This window comes from Rhagoletis zephyria, unplaced genomic scaffold, assembly GCF_001687245.7.
Source record: "Rhagoletis zephyria isolate East Lansing unplaced genomic scaffold, Rhagoletis_zephyria_1.1 Rzeph_scaffold_01678, whole genome shotgun sequence".
Taxonomy (NCBI): Eukaryota; Metazoa; Arthropoda; class Insecta; order Diptera; family Tephritidae; genus Rhagoletis; species Rhagoletis zephyria.
Genome location: NW_016158762.1, coordinates 7,858 through 34,839, shown reverse-complemented (window position 1 = coordinate 34,839; position 26,982 = coordinate 7,858). Strand labels below are relative to the sequence as shown.

The 26,982-nt window shown below is 35.8% G+C and overlaps 1 protein-coding gene and 1 long non-coding RNA gene across 2 annotated transcripts; both read left to right on the top strand.

The window, feature by feature from the left end:
• Positions 1-12,381: 12,381 nt before the first annotated feature.
• On the top strand, positions 12,382-25,045 carry LOC108364818 (uncharacterized). The gene is made up of 3 exons (XR_001847826.1): positions 12,382-12,391; positions 19,611-19,617; positions 24,962-25,045. It is a non-coding gene; the product is annotated as an uncharacterized LOC108364818 (long non-coding RNA).
• Positions 18,036-19,473, top strand: LOC108364817 (uncharacterized). Its single transcript, XM_017618666.1, has 4 exons — positions 18,036-18,218; positions 18,289-18,504; positions 19,174-19,222; positions 19,282-19,473. Exons 1-4 carry the CDS (start codon positions 18,135-18,137, stop codon positions 19,290-19,292), a joined length of 360 nt encoding a protein of 119 aa, XP_017474155.1. The 5' UTR covers positions 18,036-18,134; the 3' UTR covers positions 19,293-19,473.
• Positions 25,046-26,982: the final 1,937 nt, after the last annotated feature.

Sequence of the window (26,982 nt, the reverse complement as noted above, 5' to 3'; positions counted from 1 at the left end):
TTGAAAATTATTGAAATCGGACTAAAATTACGGCTGCTTTTCATATAACGGTAAATTTCAGAAATGCTTGAAACTGCAATATTTCGAAATTTAAAGACGCTAATTTACTCAAAATTGATACTCCCCGGCTTTCCATGTAGGGGTAGCTTTCGGAAAGGGGAAAAACATGTATTTAATACTTGCGCCGGGTATTTAATGTTCGGCTCTGCCCGAACTTAGACTTTCTTACTTGTTTCGGTTCTTTTAGACATTGCCGGTAATGCAAAGTAGAATGTCCTACAATATTTTAATTATTTCGCTTCTCTGTTTCATTTCGGGGCATGCAAATTAGAATGTCCTATTATATTTCTTTTTTAATTCGCTGCTTTGCTTCATTTCGGGGAATTTTGCATTCTAGAATGTCCTACAATATTTTTTTATTTGTTTCGCTTCTTTGCTTCATTTCAGGGACTGCAAAGTAGAATGTCCTACAATATTTTTTTTTTATTTCGCTTCTTTGCTTCATTTTGGAGAATGCAAAGTAGAATGCTGCATAGTAGCCAGCTGAAAAATATAATGAATACAGTGATCGGACTTCTACCACATTGTGGTAGATCTGCCACTTTTTTTAACATCTACCACATCTACCACACACGGTCTGAAATCTACCACATATTCACATTTTTGAGTAGTTTTATTTTTGCTCGACATAATGTTCTTAAGTTTAAGAGCAAAAATTGTCCAACACTAAACACTAACAACAGGCAGAATGGGATTATAACATAAACTGTAAAATATTAAATTTTCTCAATATTCAATTTTTCAACAGGAAACGTGGTTTTATTGTGTTAAATTGCAAAATATATGATTTATAAAAATTATTAATAGCGGAAATGTTAAAAAACGGTTATTTTTGTGAAAGTATTAGCAAATTTACGTGCATCTAAATTTCTAAAGCGTTGTTTACTTTTACTTGAAAATTGTCAAAATCGACAAATCCCATGTAGCGGTTTCTGGAACGTGCCACATTTGTTCGCTACATCGTGATGTGATAAAAAGAAAAACTGTTGAAAATATGTTCGAAAAATATCTTGATATGGAAGGAACAGCTTTACACGTTCAAAGAAAAAAATTGCCAAAACTCAACGCAATTTTTAGCAACTTCAATCTTGCACTTTATTATACTAAAATTATTATTTTTTAGATTCTAATTAAAATGTTTGTAATTTATGTGAAACCTTGCAGAATTTTTTAAATTTTTGTACAAAGTTTGATCCAAAACCTGAGATCTACCACATTTTTTTGAAATCTACCACATTTTTTTCCAGATTCTACCACACAAATTTTTTTTTCAAGTCCGATCACTGAATGAAAATCCAAAAATTCTTTTTCTACCGTTACTTTCTGTGGAAATTTGTCTCGCATAAAAATCATGTTTTGCTTTGTTCAATTTGCAGCGAAGTACAAGAGTGAGGAAGTACAATTTTAAACTTAGTTAAATATGCATGTATGTACATACCGATTTTTAAATAAAGTAAATAAAGTAAAAGTTAATTAATTTTAATCTTTCAAGACATTTTCCGATTTCAATTTAATAAAAATAAGCATTTACTTATCTAGGCATTCTACATTAGTTTCTCCGTAAGGCATTCTTTGTTCGCTTCTATGGATTCTGTTTATCCATGCGTTCTCCCTTCGTTTGAAGGTAATGCTCCGGATAAGGGCTTACCGCCAATGACATGCCCATAATGCCTTCTTGAAGCGATAGGGTAAGCGATTCCAATCGCCTAGCTCATTTCCACTTTCGTTTCATTTTACTCACAATCATGGGCGTAGCCAGGTAGGGGCTGAAATGCCAGCTTAATAGGGTCGAGCCCCACCCCCTCCCCCCCTAAATTTCATTCTGGCTACGCCGATGCTCACAATGTTGATTAATCATAAAGCAAATTACTCAAATATTTAACTGAACTTTTGAGTAATCATAATTTCCAATTAATCGAATAATTGAGTTATTTACTTTATGATTAATTAAAATTTTGAATAATGAAATATGGGAGGGGGGAGATTAGGGGGTATGAAGAGCCACACCCTCTCCCCCTCCGCCACTAACTCAAAACAGTGGGCAAACATTTCCCATCGAACCTTTATCTTCTGTGAAAGTCGCACAGCCCTCAAAACTTTAAAAATATATATTCGTATATATACCTCAATATATTCCGCCAGAACATTGTATATTGCATCCAAAACATCCTTCAGGAACAGAGATATAGTGCTCTGTGGTACTCTGAAGCTCTCAGAAAGGCTTAAATAGCTGTCACCCGTAGCTAAGAACTGCAAAACTATTTGCAGCTTTATTCTCGGCGTGGGCACTTGACAAAACTTTGTGCCTTGTTTTCTGATTAGTGGAGAAACTTTTTCAAGTAATATTTCAAATTGGTCAGGGGTCATACGCAAGCATTGTTTAAAATAAGTCTCATCTTCTGATGCCAACTCCCTATAAAAATGGTCGGATGCACCCAAAGCTTCACGTCGGCTGACCCATTTGCGATTTTTACTTTCACTCCTATTTAATTTGTTATACATCGATCTTCTGATTCGATGACAATTGTTAAAATTTTACGTTGTAAATCCATTTTATTTCATAAACACACAATTCGCGTTCAACAAAAAATCTACCAATGTAAACAGGTATGGCAACAATTTTCCATTAAACGTATTCAACTCTCGCATTCAACAAAATGTTGAATAATGCAAAAGCTGCTTTAGGCTGAACATCAAGCTTATTAGTTGTATAATGAAATACAAAAACGTAAATTTTTAATTACATCTCTATGTTATTAATCGTGCGATATGAAACCAACATTTTGTTTTAGTAAATTTCACAATTTTTTTTACATTCTTTTAAACAAAAGAAGCTGTGTGACTTTCGGTTTAAAAAAGTCTTCTGAGCAATTTATTTTTATACCCGAACGCACTTGTGCACAAGGGTATTATAACTTTGTTCGCATAACGGTTGTTTGTAACAGCCCAAACGAAATGGGCAAAATCGGACAATAACCACGCCCACCTCCCATATAACGGAATTTTCTAAATATGCAAATACTGGATCCAAATTGTTGAAAGTTTGTATGCGAAGTAGAATTTTGGCATAAAATAAGACAGTTATGAAATTTTTGGGCGTGGCCCCGTTCATCTATACATAGTATAAAGGACAGTCGAGATATCGACAGGAAAGTCTGTCCTGTTTTACTTAGAATTTTAATAGAGTTGCCACCTGTCTAAAAGCTATAAGATCCGCACCGTTCGTTGGATTACAAAAGATGAGGTGTCAAATGAAAGGGATTGGCCTCTAGAGAAGCACTGATGTTTTTTTTAATAGGGTTTTCACCTGTTAATAAAATTACTATCAATCATAAGAAGCGTAGGCATCGGTTCTGCACCGTCACTGTCAAACGAAAAGACTTAGCCTCTACATGTGCAATAATGTTTTACTTGTGAGTAGGATTGCCACTTTTTTAAAATTATAAGATTTTCACTGTTTGTTGGACTAAAAACTTAGGTACCAAGTGAAAGGATATGGTCTCTGCATGTGCAATAATTTTTTTTTTGTTTGAGTGGCGTTGCCACCCATTTAAAAATTATGTAAGCATAGTACGCGAGGGCATTTTTTGTTAATGACATAAAACTTGCACAGTTCATTCAATAAAAAAAAATGAGGTGTCATAGGAAAAGGCTTGACCTTCCGATTTGCAGTAAATTTTATTTTTCGAAGAGGGTTGCAACCTGTGCGAAAAATTAAAAAAATGTGGGCCGTTCGTTAGATTACAAGAAATGAGGTGTCAAATGAAAGGGCTTGGCCTTCAGATGCGCAATTATACATTATATTTTATTAGGGTTGCAACCTGTTTAGTTGTCAATCACATTCATACGAGGCCGGCTAGTTCGTGATAAAATACTGTATATCTGTAGTCCCTTTACCAATCCCCACCAAACTCGATGCGAACATTACTTGACTAAGAAACCCGGTGAAAATTTTTGAAAGAGAAAGAGACAAGTACAACGCCCAACTCCGATTTTTCAATAAGTAAAGACGCCAACTTGCAACAATCACTTAGCAAGACACAAGATTATAAGTGTATATCCATAACCACCTTACCGATTTCTACCAAACTTGGTCAAGTTATTACAATTAATCACAGCATATTATCGAACTGTGTGGAAAAATACTCTTCCTTATCATGTAGTTTACTGAAAGGTGAAAAAAACGATATTTAATATGTGCGCCGGGTATATAATGTTCAGTTTCGGCCGAACTTATACTTCTTTACTTGTTTTTAATTACTTGTTTTCTCTTTCTTGGATACTCTTTTTGCATTTTTCTTTCTGAAATTCGGGTTTTCGCAAAAATAAGATCTTCCTTTAAATCACAGCTGGGCAGCGTCTGCCCGGCATATTCGCGTATACATACACGCTCTGCTTGGGAAGACAGCGAAAACTTCATTCAACCCTGCACAAAATTGTGCGACTAATCTCTAAAGAGAGTATTCCGAGATTACTCTCAATCGGGTACAATTGGGCATTAATTAGTCCCAACTAGTCTCATACAGGTACTAATGGAGGTCAATTAGCCCCCAACTCATCTCTAACGGGTACTATTAACGATTTAATGATTTGTACGCACTTAGTCAATGAAATTTCATGTGCGGCGTTGGCACACAGAGAGAGTATTCGCCTAACAAAACTGAGCACCCCGGTTCGAATCTCAGCTGGCGAAAATTTTTATTTTTATTTTTTAAAAGTGACTAGTCGCTTTTTGCAGAAAATGGGATTAATCCGTGATGACTCCGGGAGCAATCGCAAAGGAGCATGCGACTAATACCACTTTTGATCTCTTTATATGGAATGAACTGTTCGCTTTTGTTCGAGCATGTCCTATGAAGAGACTAATTGTTCACCTTTATACCCGAATGGGTATAAAAAGCGACTAGACACTTTTAAAAAATAAAAATTTGCGCCAGCTGAGATTCGAACCGGGGTGCTCAGTTTTGTTAGGCGAATACTATCTCTGCGTGCCAAGGCCGCACATGGAATTTCATTGACTAAGTGCGTACTTACCATAAGGGATGAGTCGAGACTAATTGATCTCCATTAGTACCCGTATGAGACTAGTTGCGACTAATTAATGCCCGATTGAGAGTAATCTCGGAATACTCTCTTTAGAGATTAGTCGCACAATTTTTTGTAGGGGAAGCTGCCCCGCAGTAAGAACCAAGGAATGAAACCGATTCAAAATAACGTTCCGGTTTGGGTTTCGGTTTTGCCAAGTGTTTCGGTTTCGGTTTTGGTTTCGTTCTTCAAAATTTATTTCGGTTTTGGTTTCGGTTTCGTTCCGGTTTCGGTTTTTCACAGAAATTTTGTTGATATTATTTAAATCACAATGTCTTAAACGTCGAGGAAAGAAAATCGAAAATTACAGTTCACTGATAATATCAACACTAGGTTCTTTCCCTAACAAACCGGACCGGATTTAGTAATTAGAGAATAAGAGAAACATTTTCTTTCAAAAATGGAACAAAGTTCAGAAGTACGGAAACGCAAAAACCCACATTTCGGGCCCACAAGTGCGAGAAACAGCTGATTCACGTTGTTCTTGTTTTTGTCACTTATACCATGTTCTGACCGACATCGGAAACATGTTTTCGTTGCTAAAACTGGTTTTCGACCTAAAACTTGTGTTTTCGTCCATATAAAATCTGTTAAACGAAAACCAGTTTTCGCTGAAAACTACTTGAAAACTCACTTTCCACTCATTCCAATCGGTGTCTTCACTAGTTTTTTTCGATTATTTATCGAAGTGGAAGTCATATTTTATCATCTTTAATACGCCATTTCGGATTTATTGTTAATTGCCTGGCCAAAGCAAAATAAGAATGAAAGTTAAAGGTTGTAAATGAAAAGAAAATGAAGGAAAAATGTTTTGGTTGTCGGTCAGAACATGGTATTAAATGCAAACACTTGGAAATTGAATTTTGGTTTCACAAATTTGATTTTAAGTACATAGATTGAAAATACATCAACAGGCCATTCACTTTTCCTTAAAAGCACCAAGTTAATGCAGGCAAGATGTAAACAGAATACAGCTGATATGCACTTTGACACTTTATCCATTTTTACTCGGAGAAAATTTCGGGCTGTTTCGGGCAGGAAGAAGAATACACTTACGATCGAATACGCTCGAATTTTCGCTCTCTATTACCCATTTTGTTGAGTACAGGCATGATTTCTGGGCTATTTTGGGCACACGCGGGATCTCGCATTGCGTACGGGAAAGAAACTACTTAAATATAATTAATCGATTATCGATTCACAACAACAAAGTCATCAGCAGATTTTTGCGAAAAGTTACCTTGCCATACTTATTTACTACTTAACAAGAATTTTAGCAAAATGTTGCTGATTTTGGTTAAATAAATCATTTATTTCAAAGAAATTTTTATTTATTATTTTTGTAAATTTCTGGAAACCGATTGAAACCTGTGATTGAAATGGTTTCGGTATCGTTCCTTTTCAGGTCAAGATAACGGTTACGGTTTCGGTTTCGGTTTTGAAAAACGAAACGGTTTTAAACGGTTACGGTTTCGGTTTGGGTTTCGGTTTCATTCCTTGGTAAGAACCCTATCTGTTAACTAATGCGTTATATACGCCTAGTACTACAAAAAGTTTGTGTGAGAGATTCAAAAACTTTGCATCATTTTACATAGGGTTCCTGGAGAAATCTAAACCTATGTTCCCATTGGCGTAATTTAGAGGTCAGTCTCTCAAGTCTCTAAGTAAATTAAGATGAAAGTACGTAGTTTATCTTAAACCAAGAACCAAATCACGAACCAAATCACGAACAAATCAGTGTCGGCTCTAATTTTATCGATAATAATCGAAAAAAGTATTGTCCCACAACTGATATGTCATTGTATTTGGACGTTTTTGTTTTTAATAATCGCGCGTGGTAGTTTGTAAAATATTTCCAGAAGCTTTATCTTTTGATCACTCATCTAAAATCTAAAAAATTACAACAAACAACTCAGAATATAAAAATATACGCAATTACTCACATTCGCGATCTCTTTTCGTTAAATAAACAATAACACAGGGTTGCTACAAAGCTGTCAAGACAAATAAAGAAACGCGTGTATGAACGCACTTAATTTAGTGAGGTATTTTAAATGAAACTAAGTATTTTATGTTGGTAATGTGAACACGCATAACGCATAATCATTTCAAGGGTGAGTAGTTTTCTCTTTCTTTCACATGGAATTCGCTATTATATTATACTATATGTAGTTGTCTCTTTTCAATCAAATATTATTATGCGATTAATAACGTGTCATATAACGTAAAGAATGGCATATGGATATCGCTACTATGCAAATGTGTTGGTTTTTATTGACAATTTTTTAAGTGTATTGGAGAATGCGTTAGGTCGTTCTTGCTGGGCCACCTCTGGATTAAATCATAGCTGGGCAGCGTCTGCCCGGCGGGCGGCCGCGCGGCGTATTCGCATATACATACACGCTCTGCTTGGGAAGACAGCGAAAGCTTCATTCAACTGCACGACCAGTGTTGCTTTTTGGCCCAACCGGCTAAATTTTCTAAAAATAACGGCTAAAATGTTTCAGCAAAAATAAACATGTTTATTTGAATAAAGTTGAAAGACTTTTTAATAACTTTAGTGGAATTCCAAAATTTTCTAAACTTCCAAAACTTTGTGAATTTGAGAAATTTTAGTAAATCCCAATAATTCAATTAATTCAATATAATGATGAATACTAGATTTCTAGAAATTTTTTATTTTTCAAAAATTTGGAGAATTGTAGAAATTCTAACAATTTTTTTTTAAGTAAAAGTGTAGAATATACAACTTTGATCAAACGAAATTAAAAGTTTTCGAATGTTGAGAAATTTTCATATTTCGTCGTTTTTAAAAATTTTAAAAATTTTCGTAATTGAAGATTCAAAAAAATTTTGGGCGTTGATTTCAAAATTTTCAAAAAATTTAAAATTCTCAAACTTTGTTATATCAATACAAAATTTTGGAAAAGTTCAGAAAAGTGGAACAATTTTGGAATTTTTCAAAAATGTTAATATCTTTTAGAATTCTAAGAATTTTCTATTTTTTACACACGAGTACATGAACATAAGAATTTTTCGACAATTTGTGATTTTTCACATTTTTACATTTTAGGATGGATTTTAGGAAATTTTGGAAAATATAAAAATTTCTAAAATGTCAATAATTTTGTACATTTCAAAATATTCTCATTTTATATTTATTTATAGTTTTAGAAATTTTGGAAATTAGCCTAAAAATAGGAAATCTCAAGAAATTTAATAATATTATAAAACTCAAAATTTTGGAATTTTCGTTGTTTTCTGAACCTGTGAAAATATTCAAACTTGCTGTGACTTTCAACTGTGTAAAATAATACAAATTCGGAAATATAACAAAAAAACTGAAAATTGAAAATTAAGTACATAATTTCAAAATTTTGAAAATTCGGTGAATTCGAAAAACTGATTAACTTAAATAACACAATACTTCGAGCTTAGCACACAGCTATAATCTCAAACTCAAGTGAAATTTTACACACATTTTCCATGAATTAAAATTTTCAAAAGCATCCATTCATTAAGTTTGTTCCCCAAGCTTCTCGAAGTCACTTCGAGTTACATATACGCGCTCCGCAAGTAAGTTTTCGAGTTTCTTTGATATACACTCACAGCTTGAACTTTGCTCGAGTTTTTCTACAAGTAGCTTGTGGGGCAAACCTGTTATATATTCTTGTAATGATATTTCACGATATTCAGTTGAATATTATGAAAATACATGTTACACAGTCTTGGGGGGAGGTTAAATTTCCCCAATTTAACCCAACCTGGGTCCGCCACTGATTAAAGCTCATCAGAAGTCAAAAATCATCGATAAATGCTAGGTACTTTTAATTTTGACTTTATTATATTAAAATTTTAAGTTTCTAAAGATGCTGATTAAAAAGTTAAAAATTTTGGTGAAAATTTGCAGAATTTTCATAATCAGCCTTATCATGAGTTTAATTTTCCCCGAACCGGTTCACTTTTGCTTTCCATGTATTTACTATGTGCGGAATAAAAATTTTGGGGTGAAAGTTTTTTCGTGCAAAACTCAGGATAAGGCCGAATATTTTCACAAAGTATGAAGTCTGGACTAAACGGTATTTTTTAAGTAATCAGCTTTATTTTCATAAAAAAGAATAAGTATTGAATTAACTAAAAAAATAGCCAAAACTTGCTAAAATGTCACGTCCCAGTTTATATGTACATGGGTCACTGTATATTCGCTTAAATAAAAATCATTGAAGTCGGCCCAGTATTTGAAGACTTTTCGGATTAGAAAAAATTGTCTTTTAGTTGTATATACATACATATGTACGCCATGAAAAATTTCTCCGAGATAAGGCAAATCATTTCTAATAGAGTTTGTAGAAATGGAAACTTATGTATATAAATTTAAAAAAAAAATTCCAAATAGCAAAATCGGCTAAAGCCGGCTTATTTTTTTTGGAAAAGCGGCTAACAAATCGGCTGCCGGCTAAACCGAATTTTTTCCGGCTGTTTGCTTTCGCAACCGGCTAAATCTAGCCCGAAAACGGCTAAAATGGCAACACTGTGCACCACTTGTTCGCACGCATCCAGTGACATCAATTGCACGCACACTACAAAAATGCTCTGTCGAAGCTGCCCACCTCTGCTTTAAATCAATGCTGGGCATACCACCATAGTCTCCCCCCCCCAACCTTTCAAATTATTGCCTAGATATTCAAAAATACTACCACGAAATGCTTGCTTGATAATTTCGGCCCCCCCTAAATTTCAAGGTTTTTCCTATATATATACTGTATAACAAATTATACTCCCAACGCTAACTAAATAATTAGTAAATTGATATGAAAAGTAGATATGTGGATCATCCGGTTCTGTATCAAGTTATTATCTCTAACTTCAAAGCACTTCCATTTTAAAAGGGTAAAAACCTGGCTGCAGTCGACAATGAGCAAAAATTTATTGAACGGAAACTATAAATAAATTTATAGTTCAATTGTTTATTACTTTGTCTTTAGGTTTGTGTCTTTACTAAGCGGTTGGGTGAACAGCCAAGACGTTTACTTCTAAAGTGTGACAAAACAAAATCAAGTAATATATTTAGCATAAATAAATATACCAGCCTAAAAAATCTGCGTACTCAAAATGTTCAATACGCCCTCATACTTATACATACATACATATGTATGTATATCATTTAACGTTTTGTCCGGCTATTTGGTTTATTATACAGGTATGTAGAGCGAATTTAAAAAAATTCATCAGGGTTTAGTTGAGATATTCGTTTTTGGCCACTATGTTTTGTACATTTCCCAGTACTGCAAAGCTTTTGACGGCCATTCACCTGGGAGTGGCCAGAAGTGATTCGTGTGCTTACGGTTCAAATCGCAGCTAACTACGTCCGGATATTTATATCCATGAATACTCTTGGTAGCGACCGAACGCTAGTTTGGGAGCGAGGTAAAGTGGGAGGGCGTAACACCCCGCGTGCGCTGGGGATTAATCGGGATGGTGCCTCTGCCCGGCTGGTTGAAGTCCTAGGGAAAATAAAGGCTGACATCAGCTCCATCCACGAAATGCGATGGACGGGGCGAGGAAGGTAAGCGTGAGCCTTGCGACGTCTACTACAGTTGCCACGTAAAGGAGTGCAATTCGGTGTTGGATTTGTGGTGGGAGAGAGACCGGCGTTCACTCTAGTGGACGAAAGTCTAGCCACAATCCGCATCAAAGCGAGATTCTTCAACATCTCATTCACATGTGCCAATGCCCCGATGGAAGAGAAGGACGAGGCATCCAAGGCTCTCTTAGCTTAGAGCGTACATATTAGCGCTGCCCCCGACACGTATAAAAATCGTGCTTGGCCATTTAAATGCCAAGGTGGGCAACGAAGGGATCTTTGGTGCCAGTGTCGAAAAAATCAGCCTCCACATAGAAACGGCGGGCTGAGGATGATCCACTTCGCCGGGGCCCGAAGCTTGGCAGTATGTATTACTGGGTTCTAGCATAAAAACATCCATCAAGCTATTCTCATTTTCGTTGTTGGTGTTTCCGACAGGGTAGGAGTGTGATGTATTGTGGAACGATTTTCCGTCGTCCCTTGTCAAATTTGGTTTGGAGACAAACCGGTTTCGGCGTTGTTCCATCTTCAGTGTCATTTTTCGTTCTCTCAAGCTACATGGATGTCTCCACATCGAAAAACGGGAAACCAAATCGAGCATGTTGTGATAGACGGAAGACATGCTTCCATGTTTTAGATGTACATACGTACACTCCGAGGGCCAAACATCGACTCGCACTACTATATTGATGCATCCAATATACGACCTAACCTCGGAGAAGCAAAAAAAGGGCCCCCAACAATGCAGGGAAAGTTCAACGTCGAAAAGCTGCAATCAAAACAGACGGCCAATGGATTCGGCGCTCGACCCTCACACCTGCTGTGAGAGAGCACTCTTCAACAAACCGACTTGCGCGAGCAGTGGAACCACATTTCCCGCTAATTACTGGTACGATCACGAGTGTGAGAAAATGCTTGAAATGCTGTCCGACAGAAAAAAACACCGAAATTTTTAGCAGAGAGTTGAGCGACTTACGGAAGGTTTCAAGACTCTTGTATGAACAACCATGGCGACCTAGTGACCGATGTCCAGAACGTACTCAGATTATGGAGGGAACACTTTTCGACCCTTTTGAATGGCGGAAGCACTTCGAGGTCCCAGTCGATGACGATGGAGTCGATATCCCAGCGCCTGACTATGAAGAAAAGTGCCAAAGCTGTTTGAGCTGACGGCCTGTCAGCTGAGCTATTTAATTACGATGGCAAGGAGGTAATAAGGTGCATGCCCGACGACTGGAATTCAAGTGCGCTCTGCCCAATCCACAAGAAAGGCGACCCCGCCATGCGTACCAACTACCGCGGGATCAGCCTTCTAAGCATAGGTTGCAAGGTCTTATCGAATGTATTGTCTACCATAGACCAGGTATTCACAGTACGCCGAATCTTGGAAAAGACCCGCGAGAAAATGATCCGCACTCACCACCTATTTGTCGACTTTAAAGCCGCTTTCGACAGTACTTAAAGGTATATGCCGCTATGTCTGTCATACGCCTGTGAAAAATGACGTTGAGTAATACCACCAGCTCTGCTCTGTTGCCTTTCGCCACCAGACGGGGTTTCAGACAGGGCGGCTCTCTTTCATGTGGCTTCTTTAATCTGATGTTGGAGAAGATAATAAGATCTTCAGAACTGAACCGCTTAGGAACAATTTACTACAAGAGCGTACAATTGCTGGCTTATGCCGATGACACTGACATCATCGGTAAGAAAAACCGCGAAGTCTGTCCTGACTTTTCCAAGTTGGACAAGGAAGCAAAGCGAATGGGTCTGGTGGTAAACGACGACAAGACGAAGTATCTCCTGTCATCAAACAAACAATCAGCACATTCGCGCCTGGCACCCACGTCACTTTTGACAGTTATAATTTCGAGGAAGTAGAGAATTTCGTTTACTTGGGAACCAGCATTAACACCTGTAATAATGTCAGCATGGAAATCCAACGCAGAATCGCTCGTGCCAACAAGTGCTGCTTTGGACTGAGTAGGCAATTCAGGAGTAAAGTCCTCTCTCGACGTACGAAAACCACACTATAAATCACTCATCATGCCCGTGCTGGTATGTGGCGTATTAAAATACAGCGGCTCAACTGGCTTGATCATGTCGTTCGAATGGACACCGACGCCCCAGCTCTGAAAGTATTCTGGCTTCACTTGGCATTTCTAATAGGCGTCAGTTGGTCAAAATCGCTTTGGCGGTTACAGCGCCAAAAAGGAAGAAGAGGAAGAGAATAGATCTATAACCTTATCAGTCACACAGTGTTATAATCCCGACGAAATCCTTGACGGTGGTACCGGGAGGGGAACGGTACATGACGGTAGGAATTTTAGTTTGGGTTAAAGTCTCACACGGAAGGGGTTAGGCTTTCGATGCTTCCTCCTCGTAAAATAAACATGCTCAGTAAAAAGTTAACAATTTAAATCGACGAATAGTTTTATATCAACTTTTGTGAACTTCTGTTTATTTGTTTTTTGTACAACATATTTACCTTTATTGGTTACAATAATTTTAAGCTATAATAAAACAAATTTTAGTACATAAGTAAGTTATTGGTTTTGAATTTTTTATTTTGTATGGGCCCCCCCCCCCCCTAAATTTCGTTCTGGCTACGCCCATGGTTAGGTCGTTCCCAGTAAGAACCCCATCTGTTAACTAATGCGTTATATACGCCGAGTACTACAAATAGTTTGTGTGAGAAATTCAAAAACTTGCCATCATTTTACATAGGGCTCCTGGAGGAATCTAACGCATAATCGTTTCATGTGTGAGCAGTTTTCTCTTTCTTTTATATGGAATTCGCTATTATATTATAGTGGTCTCTTTTCAAACAAATTTTATTATGCGATTAATAACGCGTTATATAAAGCAAATAATGGCATATGGATATCGCTAATATGCAAATGTGTTGGTTGTTATTGACAATTTTGTAAGTGTATTGGAGAATGCGTTAGGTCGTTCTTGGTGGGTTCTTGCTGGGGTGCGTCGATGGTTGCCACGTTTTTATAAACGTACTGGTATTTTTCGTGCATGTGTCTTTTGCCCTATTTTGTTTATACGTATAGTGAAATAATGAATCGTGGAAGTTTTTAGTAACTAATACTATTAGTTTATAGAAACTTTTCCATACGAAATATCTAATACTTGTAAAATTTTAAAAAATTTAAATAGGTTTAACTCGTTTGTTTAACACCTGGACACAATTTTATTGGAATATAATCTTTGAAATTCTGGCCGGCCAGATGATTTCGGTGTTTAGATTTTATCATTTTCATATAAATAGGAATTTAGAACTAAAAATAGAATATACCTTATATATATTATCCATTAAGTACTTTTGCGTATAAACCAGCATTTAAGTTTCTATATCGATTTCTTTAGATAGAAACAAATTATTCTAAAATATGGCATGCAATTTGTGCATTTTTTTATAAAAACCATGGAACTTATTACAAAATTATTGAACGTTGGTCAGCAAGCAGCTCATTTTATATATTTTTTAAATTGACAAAATACAGTTTGCTTATATTAAAAATACGTAGGCATAACCGCATAACGGATATTGTGGATTGTTGGAAGTTATTTGAACAATAAACTCTAGTTCTTATATAGGGTAGCACTATTTTGTGTTTGAATCGTCGCAAATGCATGCACCACCAATCTAAGAAAAACAATCCACTTTTTGCTTTGGGGATTTTTTGTAAATTTTCTATACAAAATGTGGCAAGCGAAGTAGGAAGATGTTACCTTGGTGAAATCTGCAACCAGACTGAATCGAAATTCGCTGCTTTGCTTCTGTGTACCAGGGATGAAAAATCAAATTTTCAAATTGTACCTAATTTCACAATATAAATGTACCTTTTTGCTGTCAAATGTACCTAAAAAGTAGCCCACGATTTTGTTAACTTTTTTTTTTATTATTTTCAGACAATTGGTAACAATTTAATAAATTTATACATTATTTGCATTAACAAGAAAGTGATTAATATATCAATACAGTTGAATTAATATTCATAACAATTCAGTAAATAATAATTTTAATGCTCTCACCCTCTAGGATCGTACTTTACCGAAAAATTTGATTTAGTTAGAAATCAAAAAATTTTTAGGGGTCGCTCAAAGCAATCAAAGTTTTCCATGTATTTTATATTGGGAAAAACATGTTTTCGTAGAAATGGTATAGAATTTTTGAAACCCAATATTTTTCGATCGGAAAACTTTGTTCCTCTTTTGGAGATTTTTAAAAATATTCCCCATTTGTTTATTCAACCATTTTACATTATTAACTATTTCTTAAGGCGCTGGCCCAATGCAGACTTGCTTTGCACGCCTTGCTTACTTTAATTTGCTTTGATTTACTTCAAAAACTCGTTTGGCCAAATGGCGGCTTGGAACGCTGTCAAAGCAACCAGCTGTGTAGTTGAAAAGTCAAGGTCTGTTTCCTTACACTAAGAATAATTTTGCGATCAAATTCCAGAAAATTAAAAAAAAACAATACACAACAATATTTTCAGATTTATTTTTAAATGAATGTGAATTAATTTTTGCATTTCAAAGGAATGATAATAATTATACATACATATATAACTATATGTACATTTATTAGAAACAAAAAACTCAAAAAAATCGATTTTTCAAGAGACGACTTACCAGTAGTTTGACATAATAAATATCGCTAGCTTTGTGTGAAAAGTTAATAAGTCTGCATTTTATGAAGCCTCAAATTTTGGCATAGAAAGTAAGAGAAATTGAGGACTAAGGTAGATACTTGTTTTATTTTTTCTCGTTTATATTCAATATGCAATATGGCCAAAATAATACGAATTTTTTTAACAGAGATCGAATCCTTCTGATTTGTATGGTGTTTTGCTTTGCTTTAAACACGCAAAATGTTGTATTCAGAGTTCCTGTAAAATTTGTAAAATTGGACTTAGCAACTTTTCACTTTAAGCCAGCGACATGTTAAATATAAATATGGAAACTTAGATTACTTTTTATTACACTTTGAATTACTAATATTATACATATATTTTTTTAAATTACGTAAAACAATTTTTGTATCTACATAAAAGTCTGCAGCAGTTTGTTTGAATTGATTTAGAACGGGAACATATCTTTTTGTCAAAAGCCTATGAAACGCTTTCAAATAAAACATTTGCCTATTTGAAACTTTGAGGCGCTTAAAGCAAGTGAAGCAAAGCTGCCATTTGGCCACCCTTCATACGTTTTAGTATATTCCAAATAACTTTTGACAGTTTTCAAAGCTAAGCAAGCAAAGCAAGCCATTGGGCCAGCGCCTTTATAGGGCCCCTAACACCCTCAAAAAATGCAATGGTAAAATAAACAATTGGATATTATTATTGGCAGTATCCCAAAGAGAAGCAACGTTTTCCGATCAAAAAATATTATTTGCAGGAATTCTATACCATTTCTACGAAAACTTGTTTTTTCCCCCATATAAACTACAAACTTTGAGCTCTTTGAGCGACCTCTAAATATTTTTTGATATAAATAAGGGGTATACTTTTTTTCGTTATCATTCATTCATTCATTTGATTTAACCCTGCTTATAAACTGTATTTTTTAAGCAGGCTTTCTAATAATTACATTTGAGTTTACAGGTTTGAGAATTACATAATTATTCAAAAATATACCGAAAGTGAAAGTACTTAAAAAACTATTTAAGAAAACGGCATTAGTTTACACAATTTTTTCATTTCATATGTTGGCTCTGAATCGTACACAGTTAACACAAAATAGAGGTACACCATGTTGACTGTAAATTGATCGGTCAGTTGAAATATATATGCATTGGATTGCTTTCAAACTCTTTTAGAAGTGTTCCTAGGTAGTAGTCCCTAAAGGAATAATAAATCGGGTACTTGAAGAGCAGATGCTCTAGGCTTTCCATTGGGCCTGGATTGCACTGCGTACATTAAGCATTTGGGTCTATTTTGCAAACCAGTAGTGCGATTCGGTAACTCTTAACGTTGCATTTGTCGAGTTGTTAATTAAGGATTTTTGTCGTTGTCGATAACGATTATGCGATTCACTAACTCATTCCTAACGACAGTGAACAGCTGACTTTTTCCATTAATTCAAATTGATAAAAAGTGGCATCTCCGCTGTTCGAAATGTCAAATTGGCGAAAAGCACAAAGCGGAACAGAAAAAAAAACAAAGCCATTTGTTCGCGCCGCTAATTTGCGTCTNATGCGATTCACTAACTCATTCCTAACGACAGTGAACAGCTGACTTTTTCCATTAATTCAAATTGATAAAAAGTGGCATCTCCGCTGTTCGAAATGTCAAATTGGCGAAAAGCACAAAGCGGAACAGAAAAAAAAACAAAGCCATTTGTTCGCGCCGCTAATTTGCGTCTACATATTGCAGCAAAGGGAAGTATATTTTGCTATTTATTTAATTAATATGTATAAGAATTTACTTTGTTCTTATATATATGTAATTTCAGAATGGCGTCTACCAGTGGAGCAGGAGCTAAAAGGAGTCGGGTATCAACGGAGCAGCTCAACGTGATGATCGACCTTCTCACGGAGAACGAAGGGCTTGCTTCCGGAAAGTTCCAGCGTCTCCACGGAAAGCTGGAGTACCAAAAGAAGTGGGCGGAAATGGAGGAAGTCTGTGGAACAATGGCATTCGGTAAGTACTTATCTTGTGTTTTATGTGTGTGTATATAGGAAGCAGTTTTCGAGAGTGCGATAAAAAAACAATTAGTATATATATATGTACATACTTGAAGTACAATTTTTTAACTAAAATGTGCAAATGAAGATTCAGGTTGTTGGTTAATTCGGAAAAGTAAATTTTAGTGTTCAAATTAATTTTTACATATTGGGTATGGTTTAGTTATTTGTGCAATGACTTTGGGTTGCTGTGCCCAAACGTGTGACCCGAATCAAAAAACGTTTACACACACTTATAGACAAGAGTATACACTTTATTTAAGCAAAAGGTTTACCATAGCCGTGCATTAATTTATTTATAATTTAAGTTTGAGATATGGTATTTTTGCAATCAAGGTGTCTTTTCATAAAGTGCGGTCCATCCTCTTTCTTTTAAGGGAGGTTTGGGGGGCCGCGCCAATACCCCCTACGCTCTCTACCCCAAAATCGTTGTAAAAATAGCTTAACATTTTATTTTCTTGGCCTTACAGCCTGGCTTTATATACCACATATTTGTTAACTATGTATTTCATTACTTTGCAAACAGGTCTGGCGCGACTTAAAAAGCCGTACAAGCGTACGTGTACGTGACCGGAAGAGGCAGCATCGATNCTTTGCAAACAGGTCTGGCGCGACTTAAAAAGCCGTACAAGCGTACGTGTACGTGACCGGAAGAGGCAGCAGGCTCTAACAGGCAACAGGCCCATCGACCAGCCGCCTTTAACGGAGATGGAGAGGCGGGTAATTGATCTGATTGGGATCAACTACATCGAGGGTCACGAAGCGGTTCCTGACAATGTGCCATTGGAAGAGGTCAGCTTATAGTTATACAAATCTTTCTATTATTATTTACTGCTTTTTTAATTTACTTTTAAACTATTAGGAGCTTCAATTGGTCATGGAGGATGGGGAGGATATTGTCTTCCATGCGGTGACGCCAGCGTCAGTGTTTGGAGCCGACAGCGAGGTGCAGGTCAGCACACCTAAAACTCCTCCGCAAACACCGCGTAGGACTTTGAAGAGGAAGGGGGCGGAGGAAGAAAGCGATGTCCAGAAAAAATGTCTGGAAATCGCTGAGAAGCAAGCAGATGCCTTGAAGGTGAGAAATAATTACACAAGTTTACAGAAATAAAAAATAAAAATTTCAACTTGTGGCATTTGACCATAATTTCATATGTAAAACTTTTCGCTAAACCCGAATATTAAGGCAAAATAATACAAGAATGTATAACAGATTTTACATACAGCCAAATGTTTTTTTTTTTGAGATCTGAAAAAAGTTCTTATACGTTTTTGCAATCTGAGATGTCTTAAAATTTAGTAAAGTCTATTTAGTAAAGTCTATAATTTTAAAGTCTAAATTTAAAAGAGATTGCAGATTGACTATATCAACAAAAAAAAAGCAATACCTTGAGAGACCTTTTTTCAGATCCCAAAAAACATAAATTTGGCTATATGTCAAAAACTGTTATACATTCTTATATTATTTTGCCTTGATATTTGGGTTCAGCGGAAAGTTTTACATATGAAACTATGGTCAAATGCCACAGGTCGGATTTGTTGTCGATTTGTATTAGATACTAGGCCCTATCGCGAATTTAACGTGAACAAATATTCCAAAAAATTATAAAGCAAAACAAAAACAATTTTTCCCAATTTGTTTTTGTTTTGCATGTCAAATAATGGGCACAATTTATTCACATGAAATTGGCGATAGGGCTGATTATATTTTAAAAACATCGTGTTAATATATACTTTTTATCAATAGATGCTGGCTGAAAACAATTCCAGACAAACGGATGTTTTGAAGGCGAGAAGTAATTATTTTTAGATATGGTTTACATAAATCGTATTAATATATACGTTTTGTCAATAGATGCTGGCTGAAAATACCGCAAGGCAGACGGAGGGGATGCTTGCAATGGCGCAGTCTATGACCGTCCTTAGCGAAGGGATGAAAGCCTGTGCCGAGGGTTTTAACCGACTCGCGAGTACTCTCCGCAACTCGTAAATAATATTAATAATTTAGGTTTTAAGAAATGTAAATTGTAGTTTTAAGTTAAGTTTTACTTAACAGTTAACAGCAAAAGTCTGCATACACCATTCATTTTTTAAATATTCGCAATATTTTGCAAGCTAAAATTCGTTTGTTATTTTTTTTATAAGAATATGGATCATCCTTAAAACAAAATCATACAAAGCAAGGTTTCAAGTTTTATACAAAATTAAGGAAAATTCTACGATTTTTAATCGACACTTTCAACTTTTTAATCAGATTTTATAAAATAACTTCAAGTACGCAGTTTTATTGCGCATGAAATTAAAAATCAACGCGATTTCGTAGCAACCTCATTTTTACACATTGTTATACTAAAATTTAAGTGTTCATTAAAAATCGTTGAATTTTCCTTAATTTTGTATAAAACTTGAAATCTTGCTTTGTATGATTTTGTTTTAAGGATGATCCATATTTTTATAAAAAAAAAAAACAACTAATTTTAGCTTGCAAAATATTGCGAATATTTAAAAAATGAATGGTGTATGCAGACTTTGCTGTTAAGTGTACACATATCATACAGGAGTTAATTTTATAGTTTTTGTTTTAATTTTCAAAATGAATTACTTATTTTTTCCTTTTATGTTTTAAAATAATTATTTTGTACCTTGTTCGTTATTGGTAAACCACCTACTGTTCTTTGATAAAAAAATAAAATAGCTTCGAAGTACTTTTTAGACTAAGAAGTTATATAAAATTTATAAAGTTTTCAAATATATTTTAATTTTTGCTTTATACGGTTATAGTGTATACAGTCACTCACAGAAGTATTCGTAATATAGTTTTTCATAATATTCAAAATGTTTTCAATCTTCACCTATTTTCGCTAATTTGAATTCAAAATACACCTCATTCTATAACAAAAACCTTAGAAATCAATCTTGTAAACTTTGTACAATGTTCACAAAAATTTATCAAACTTAAAAAAACGTTCATCAAAATTTCCAACTCTTTATTCAGAATCTTTAGAAAATTTTCGAGTATGCAGTTTTGTAGCCCATTCAATTTCGGTAAGATAAAATTCAAGTTTGATGTCGCTACAAAATACCGTTAATATTTGAGATTTCTTTTGTCGAGGGTGTTCAGCACTTTCTTCCATATAACGAATGAAAAAAATCAATTTTTACGTGGAACAAAATGCATAACACCCTCGACAAAAGAAATCTAAAATATTAACGGTATTTTGTAGCGACATAAAACTTTTATTTTATTATCCTGAAATTGAATGGGCTACAAAACTGCATACTCGAAAATTTTCTAAAGATTCTGAATAAAGAGTTGGAAATTTTGATTAACGTTTTTTTAAGTTTGATAAATTTTTGTGAACATTGTACAAAGTTTACAAGATTGATTTCTAAGGTTTTTGTTATAGAATGAGGTGTATTTTGAATACAAATTTGCAAAGATAGTTCAATATTGAAAATATTTTGAATATTATGAAAAACGATATTACGAAAACTTCTGTGATTGATTGTATATAAATTCAAAAGAAAAAACTTTAAGTATTTAGAAGACAAATCTAGTGCGAAGATAAACATGTAAATTTAAAATAAAATAGGTATTCATCTAAAAGCATAAATGCCTCGTAACTTGTAAATAAACTGGTTTTCGATACAAAATTAATTAAGTTTACGTGGTTACGAGGCTTTTATAATTTTAGATAAAATGCCCAAAAAAAAAGTATTTAGGAGAAAAAATTAGTAATTATTCGGTCTTGGACACATTTGCCAATGGAAGATACCAAAATTGATTTATAGTCGGTACCGTCTGCATGTGCATGTGTTTCTGCTTCTAAAATTATATTATTGTCCAGTTCATTTATTTGCTCGCGGAAACTTATATTATGCAAGGTTGAGCACGCATTTACAACCTTACCAGCAAAACCAGGAACGTATAGGAACACTCGTTGTTGTGTTAAGCATCGCCAAGTTCCTTTAAGCACTCCAAATAGTTTCCCTACTGGATTTCGAGCTTTGCATAGCGCCTCGTTGTACCAAAACTTAGGAGTACCCTCAGGTTGGTTCGGTAAAGGCCAAGCTCTAAGGGGTATCCAGAATCGCCTGAAAGGAACTTCATTTTAAATTATGTACATTTTAAAGTGAATTAAAAAGAATACCAATCAAAAGCATGTTGGGGTTTCCATTGTCAAAAGCTCTCTGCATGACTCGCCGCACTGGACAGGAACTCCAAATGTAAGAGTCATCTCGTGCTCCCGGAAACCTAGCATTGACGTTCAGTATGTTTAAATTTGGGTCACATATCCATAAAAGCATAACAAATATTTATCGCTCGACTTTTATTTAAAATACTTAGCTCACCATTTGAACATTTATCGAGTGATAGCCATGATGGTTCACCTATGCTTCCTCATGAGTTTTAGGACCCAAAATAGAAACATGCGTGCAGTCTACTGCTCCAATAGTTCCTCAAACGAAAGGCGCAGGTGCTGAAGCAAACACTTCCTTGGCAGCTTGACGGTCCACCTGCGTCATAGGGAACTTAACCTCCTCAAAAAATAGTCCACTGTTTATGGCATCAGTTACGCGATGTACTTATACAACGGCTTATAGATGATTGGCTCATTGATATGCCCAACTGTTCCCCTACAGGCCGTTGGTAGCATCCTGTGGCATAGAAGCGTAGTATACACAAAACCTTCAAAGATAAACGATTATTTGGGAAATGTTTAGTTATTTGTATAATGATTTTGTGATGCGGAGCGGAGGGGGAGATGGTGTGGCTCCTAAAACCATACCCGTTAGAAAGAACACAGTCAAAACTTTAAGGAAAGTCATCCCTCCCCTCTACAGACTACCGGGGGCCCATTTGAAAATGGGTTCACCCCATTAGCATTTCAACATGGAAACTTACAAAAAAGTCCATAATTAAAACCGATTTTATTTATAAACTAGCGCTTGGAAATTTGAAATCTTTGTTTTAAATTAAAGTTTAATCCTTGGAATACACGCGTATGTTAAACTTTTTAGATTCGAGTCACGCGTTTGGGCACATTGTACAAATAACTAAACCGTACCCGAGAAATTATTGTATACATACTACATATCCAAAATTGCATGCTGTCATTATTTAAAGATTTACCTATTTTTCCGCCGATATTGAGGTAATCCTTTTACCTTTCAATTGGATTTCCAGCTGCTGGATGAGCTCCATTGCAGTCTCTGGGCCCACACGATATAGCTTCCGGAACTCGGAAGGCGCCAGCTCAAATGGATCGTGAATGTCCCGGAGCAAACGCCGATCCACTGTGGGGGTATTTCTAACTCCATAGTTTCGGTGTAAACTATACGCCACATATTCAAACGCCATTTCTTTAATATAAATTCACTTTGGATTTACTTGCGCGCAAATTCGTTTGGTTAACTCAAACTTAACAACACCAAATGAGATGTCAATAACTTAACCATAAACGAATCGTTAACGAAACAGCTGATTTTGACTTAGCGAATATCGATAAGAAAGTACTTATTGAATAGCAAAATCTTTAAAATTATCGTTTAGCTAAATTAGCCACTGCGAATGTCGTTAAACAAGTTACCGAATCGCACTACAGGCCTTTGATACAAAACGTTATGTGATACTTCGTGGGCAGCCGAACTTGAGCTAAAATTTTACTCAAATTTTTCCTATCTTACTTATATGTATATACTTATCCATCGTTGCAAGAATAAATTCCCGCCATAGTACAATCAGATTACAGATACTTCCGCCTTTAATTATATTCTTCCGCACTTTCAACTTATTCACAATTGAAATTGGTGCACATGCAGTGTAGCCACTTTGCTAGAAATCCCTCAAAACGTGAGAAGTTTTTTTTACTGTTCGCAAAGAATTTAATAAAGGAACTTGGTCACTTTGCAAAGGTTTCTTGCCGCTGTGGTGTAGTCGGCCGCTGTGGTGTAGTGGTAAGCAGTGTGCGCTTCCTCTCCGCAACGCCTGGGTTCAAACCCTGGTCAAAGCAACATCGCATAAAATATAGAAAAAAGGTTTTTCTTAACAGCGGTCGTCCCTCGGCAGGCAATGGCAAACCTATGAGTGTATATCTGCCATGAAAATCAGCTTTTCATAAAAATACAATCGCCGTTCGGAGTCGGCGTAAAACTGTAGGCCCCTCCGCTTTGTGTGACAACATCAAGGCGCACGCCACAAATCGGAGGAGAAGCTCGGCCAAACACTAACCTATGTGTAAGCGCCAATCTATATTATTATTATTATCGTCTAATTGTACCTTAATTGAGCTCAGTGTACCGAATGTACCTTTTGGCTCGGATAAGTCGGAATTGTACCTGCTTTTTCATCCCTGCTGGGTACGTATACGAACTGCGACGCGGGCGTTGTTCGCGAGCAAAAATTGTCCAGCTCTGCTTTAAATTCATTACAAGATAATATAACTAGGAATTTCTTCCTCCAATAACAACTTTTAGCCGGCGAAGCCACCGTTTTGCGTTCTAGAAGAGGTGTCTGTTTCCGATGCATTTTTGTCATGTACTGACCAAAACTAAGGAGAATATTTCGAGTTATACTTATTTCCAGTAATAGATTATTTGTCAAACCAATTAAAAATACTGAATTACAAAATTCTGTATTAAAATAATTTCATTTTATTAGTCAATGGTAACAAACCTTACTGACTAGGTTAACAGTTACTTAATAATAATTTAAAAGCGAAATTAAAGAGATGGTTAGTTTGAAAGCAATAAGACTCAATGCGTGACTTAAGCAGAGACCATGGCAGTGATGGAAAAGTTGGCACAATAGTGCCATTTTTGGCACTTTCATTCACAAGGGCACTTTTGGCACAATTCATTCAGTTTTGGCACAATCATAAATTACAGAAGTTTAGCCAGTATATAACAAACAATCATATCGTCGTTTAAAGTACAAAAGAGCGTATCAACAAAATGCAAAACCGCGTATGTTAGGTTGCATAAATTATTTTCTAGAGAGTAAAAAAACTAATTTTTCAAAATGGTTCTCTTTTTTATAAAGCAATCGCATTTCTGAGAGCTTGTGTGGGTAAATCCAATTTTCGGCAGCAAATGTCAGTTACGCGGTTTTGCAGAATGACGATACACGGTTTTGTACTTAAAACGACGATATATTCATAGATTCGAGAAGTGAAAATTAAAATGACTTGAAAATTAAAATAAGGGCCATTATATAAAATTCATAAAAATTTTTCAATATTAAGAATAGTCAAAACTGGTCAAAATGTCGCACTGCTATTATTTCGCACATAGGTATGTATATGTGTAAACAGTTCCGAATAGTTAAATTTAGTTGTTTTTCCCCTTCGTAATTTGAATGTTGTGTTATTTTAATATGATTTTACTCTAATAATTCAATGAATCACTTTTTGGCACTATTTGTGCAGTCCATTAGGCACATTTTGAAATTTTGGAATTCCACCCCTGGACCATGGCATCGCAAAATCGATATCAGTAGTTCTAGAAAGCTGATAAAGTTCGTAAAGCCCTCTTAGGCTATGTTCAAACAGGCCAATTAGCTGAGGCAATTAAGCTTTAAATTGCGGTATTGAGTTTGGTGTTTACACATACGTCAGCTGCCCAAATAGCGATACGAAATCAGCTGCTGGATTACCTACAGTGATGGAAAAGTTACAATCGTACCTTTATTTAGTTTGAAAGTACATTCGGTACAAGCACACAATTTTAGGTACATTTGGAACGTAGCATTTCAGCAAATCCATTCTTATTTTTACTGACATTTCAATGCATTTTCTGGTGTTAGCAATTAGGCTAATAGCTTCCCTCCTTTGTGAAGAGGTATACAAATGATACAGAAGGGTGGTCAAAGTAACACAACTGTAGTTGATTTCGCCAGATAGATTCAAAATATTTCTTTTTAAGACGTCAGATAGAACAACTGGGAGGAAAGTGATTCACCTCTTCTACAACATAGTTTTGTCTCGCGCTGCTCGAAGAGATTCTTTTCATAGCCAAAAATTTGTTTAATGTGAGTACAGAAGTTGCTATGGCATCGATGGGAATTGTTACCTCCTATTTTTCTTTATATAGAAATTTATATTTATTTTTAGGTACATCTATCTACTTTTAGGTAAAGTTTCCCGTAAATTAGGTACAATTTTATACTTAAATTTTCCATCCCTGATGGAATATCAGCTGTAAAAGAGGAACAAAAACAAACAGCTGATTGCTCTTTGTTCAACCAACATACCTCCAAGTCAAAATTAAACATACCTAGCAGGGTTGCATAGAAAATCTGACACAAATTGATTGCCAATTAATTATTAATTGGCAATTAATAATTAGAATTTTTGCATGATAAATTGTGTAACAATTAAGGTCTAAATTGGTGAAAAGGTTCTTAATTGCCAATAAGGTGCCTGTTTGAACATAGTCTTACAAGAGGGGCAAATCTAAATAAGTTCGATCTTAACACTTCAGTATGAAATAGGTTGTGAGAGCGAAGTACTCTATTAGGAACAATGAATCTTGGCTGCCCAAGTAGAGCTGGTCAGTCAATTGTACCGGAGATTTAATCGTATATGTATAAATATTGAGGTTGTTACCTGGTTATCAGGTTGTCTGGTTATCTATACTAATATATATTTTGAAAGCCGTTTTTTTCTGTTCGCAAGGCACAAGATCGGCTGTACCGATTTTTTTGAAATTTTGGTTATAGGTTCTGGATGGGCTTCTCATTGTCTTAGGCAAAAAAAACGTTTAAATACTTCTTAAAAATGAAACTGCATGACTTTAAAAATCCTCTAGAATCTAACACACATGCCCACATAACAGCGCTGTTCACCAGCAAATCCCAAATAAAAACGCCCTCTGCGGTTAATTTTTAGGGAATACAGCGCAAAACAAGGGTTATGTATACATATTCATACGTGCTAATGTTAACGTTAATGTTGATTCTTATGTTAAAAATAAAAACAAATATGTAACTATCTACAGCTCATGGATAAATAATGTAGGGAATTACATATGTATGTACAAGGAGCAATTAACATTGCTGTTAGCACTTACATTCGGCCCTCGTTGGAATCAGCGGGGCGCTCCGGACCCCTCCAACTCTAGCACTAAATGCTATGCTCAGCGTCGCACCTGTTGACATCGCGGGAAGAGTAGCGGCGGTTCGCTCGGCCATTAGGCTCAAAAACTCGGGGTTCTGTTTGAACACAGCACACGGCCACTCGACGATTCTCAAAAGTTTCGATTTCCTACCGGAAGAAATGGACTGGCGTGTTCCGAGGCTGGCCCCAAACGGATCTTTCTCCACGCATATTCCTCCAAGGAGCGAATGGGAGAATGGCAGTCTCTGAAACAGGGGTCCAATAAACATATTCACGGACGGATCGAAGCTGGAGGGAGAGTCGGTGGAGAGGTCTACTGTCGAGAACTCTGGATAGCTCTTATGTTCAGACTGCCGGACCTCTGCAGCGTCTTTCAAGCAGAGGTGCCCGCTATAAAAGAGGCAGCCGATTGGCTACGCACCAAACCCCTACCAACAAGG

What these genes read in the sequence shown, in the direction of transcription:
- LOC108364817 (XM_017618666.1), top strand. Translation starts at nt 18,135, where the DNA reads ATGGAGAGGCGGGTAATTGATCTGATTGGGATCAACTACATCGAGGGT. An exon ending in ACAATGTGCCATTGGAAGAG is followed by an intron (nt 18,219 to 18,288) that starts GTCAGCTTATAG and finishes TTAAACTATTAG; the next exon opens with GAGCTTCAATTGGTCATGGA. An exon ending in AGCAAGCAGATGCCTTGAAG is followed by an intron (nt 18,505 to 19,173) that starts GTGAGAAATAAT and finishes TTTTATCAATAG; the next exon opens with ATGCTGGCTGAAAACAATTC.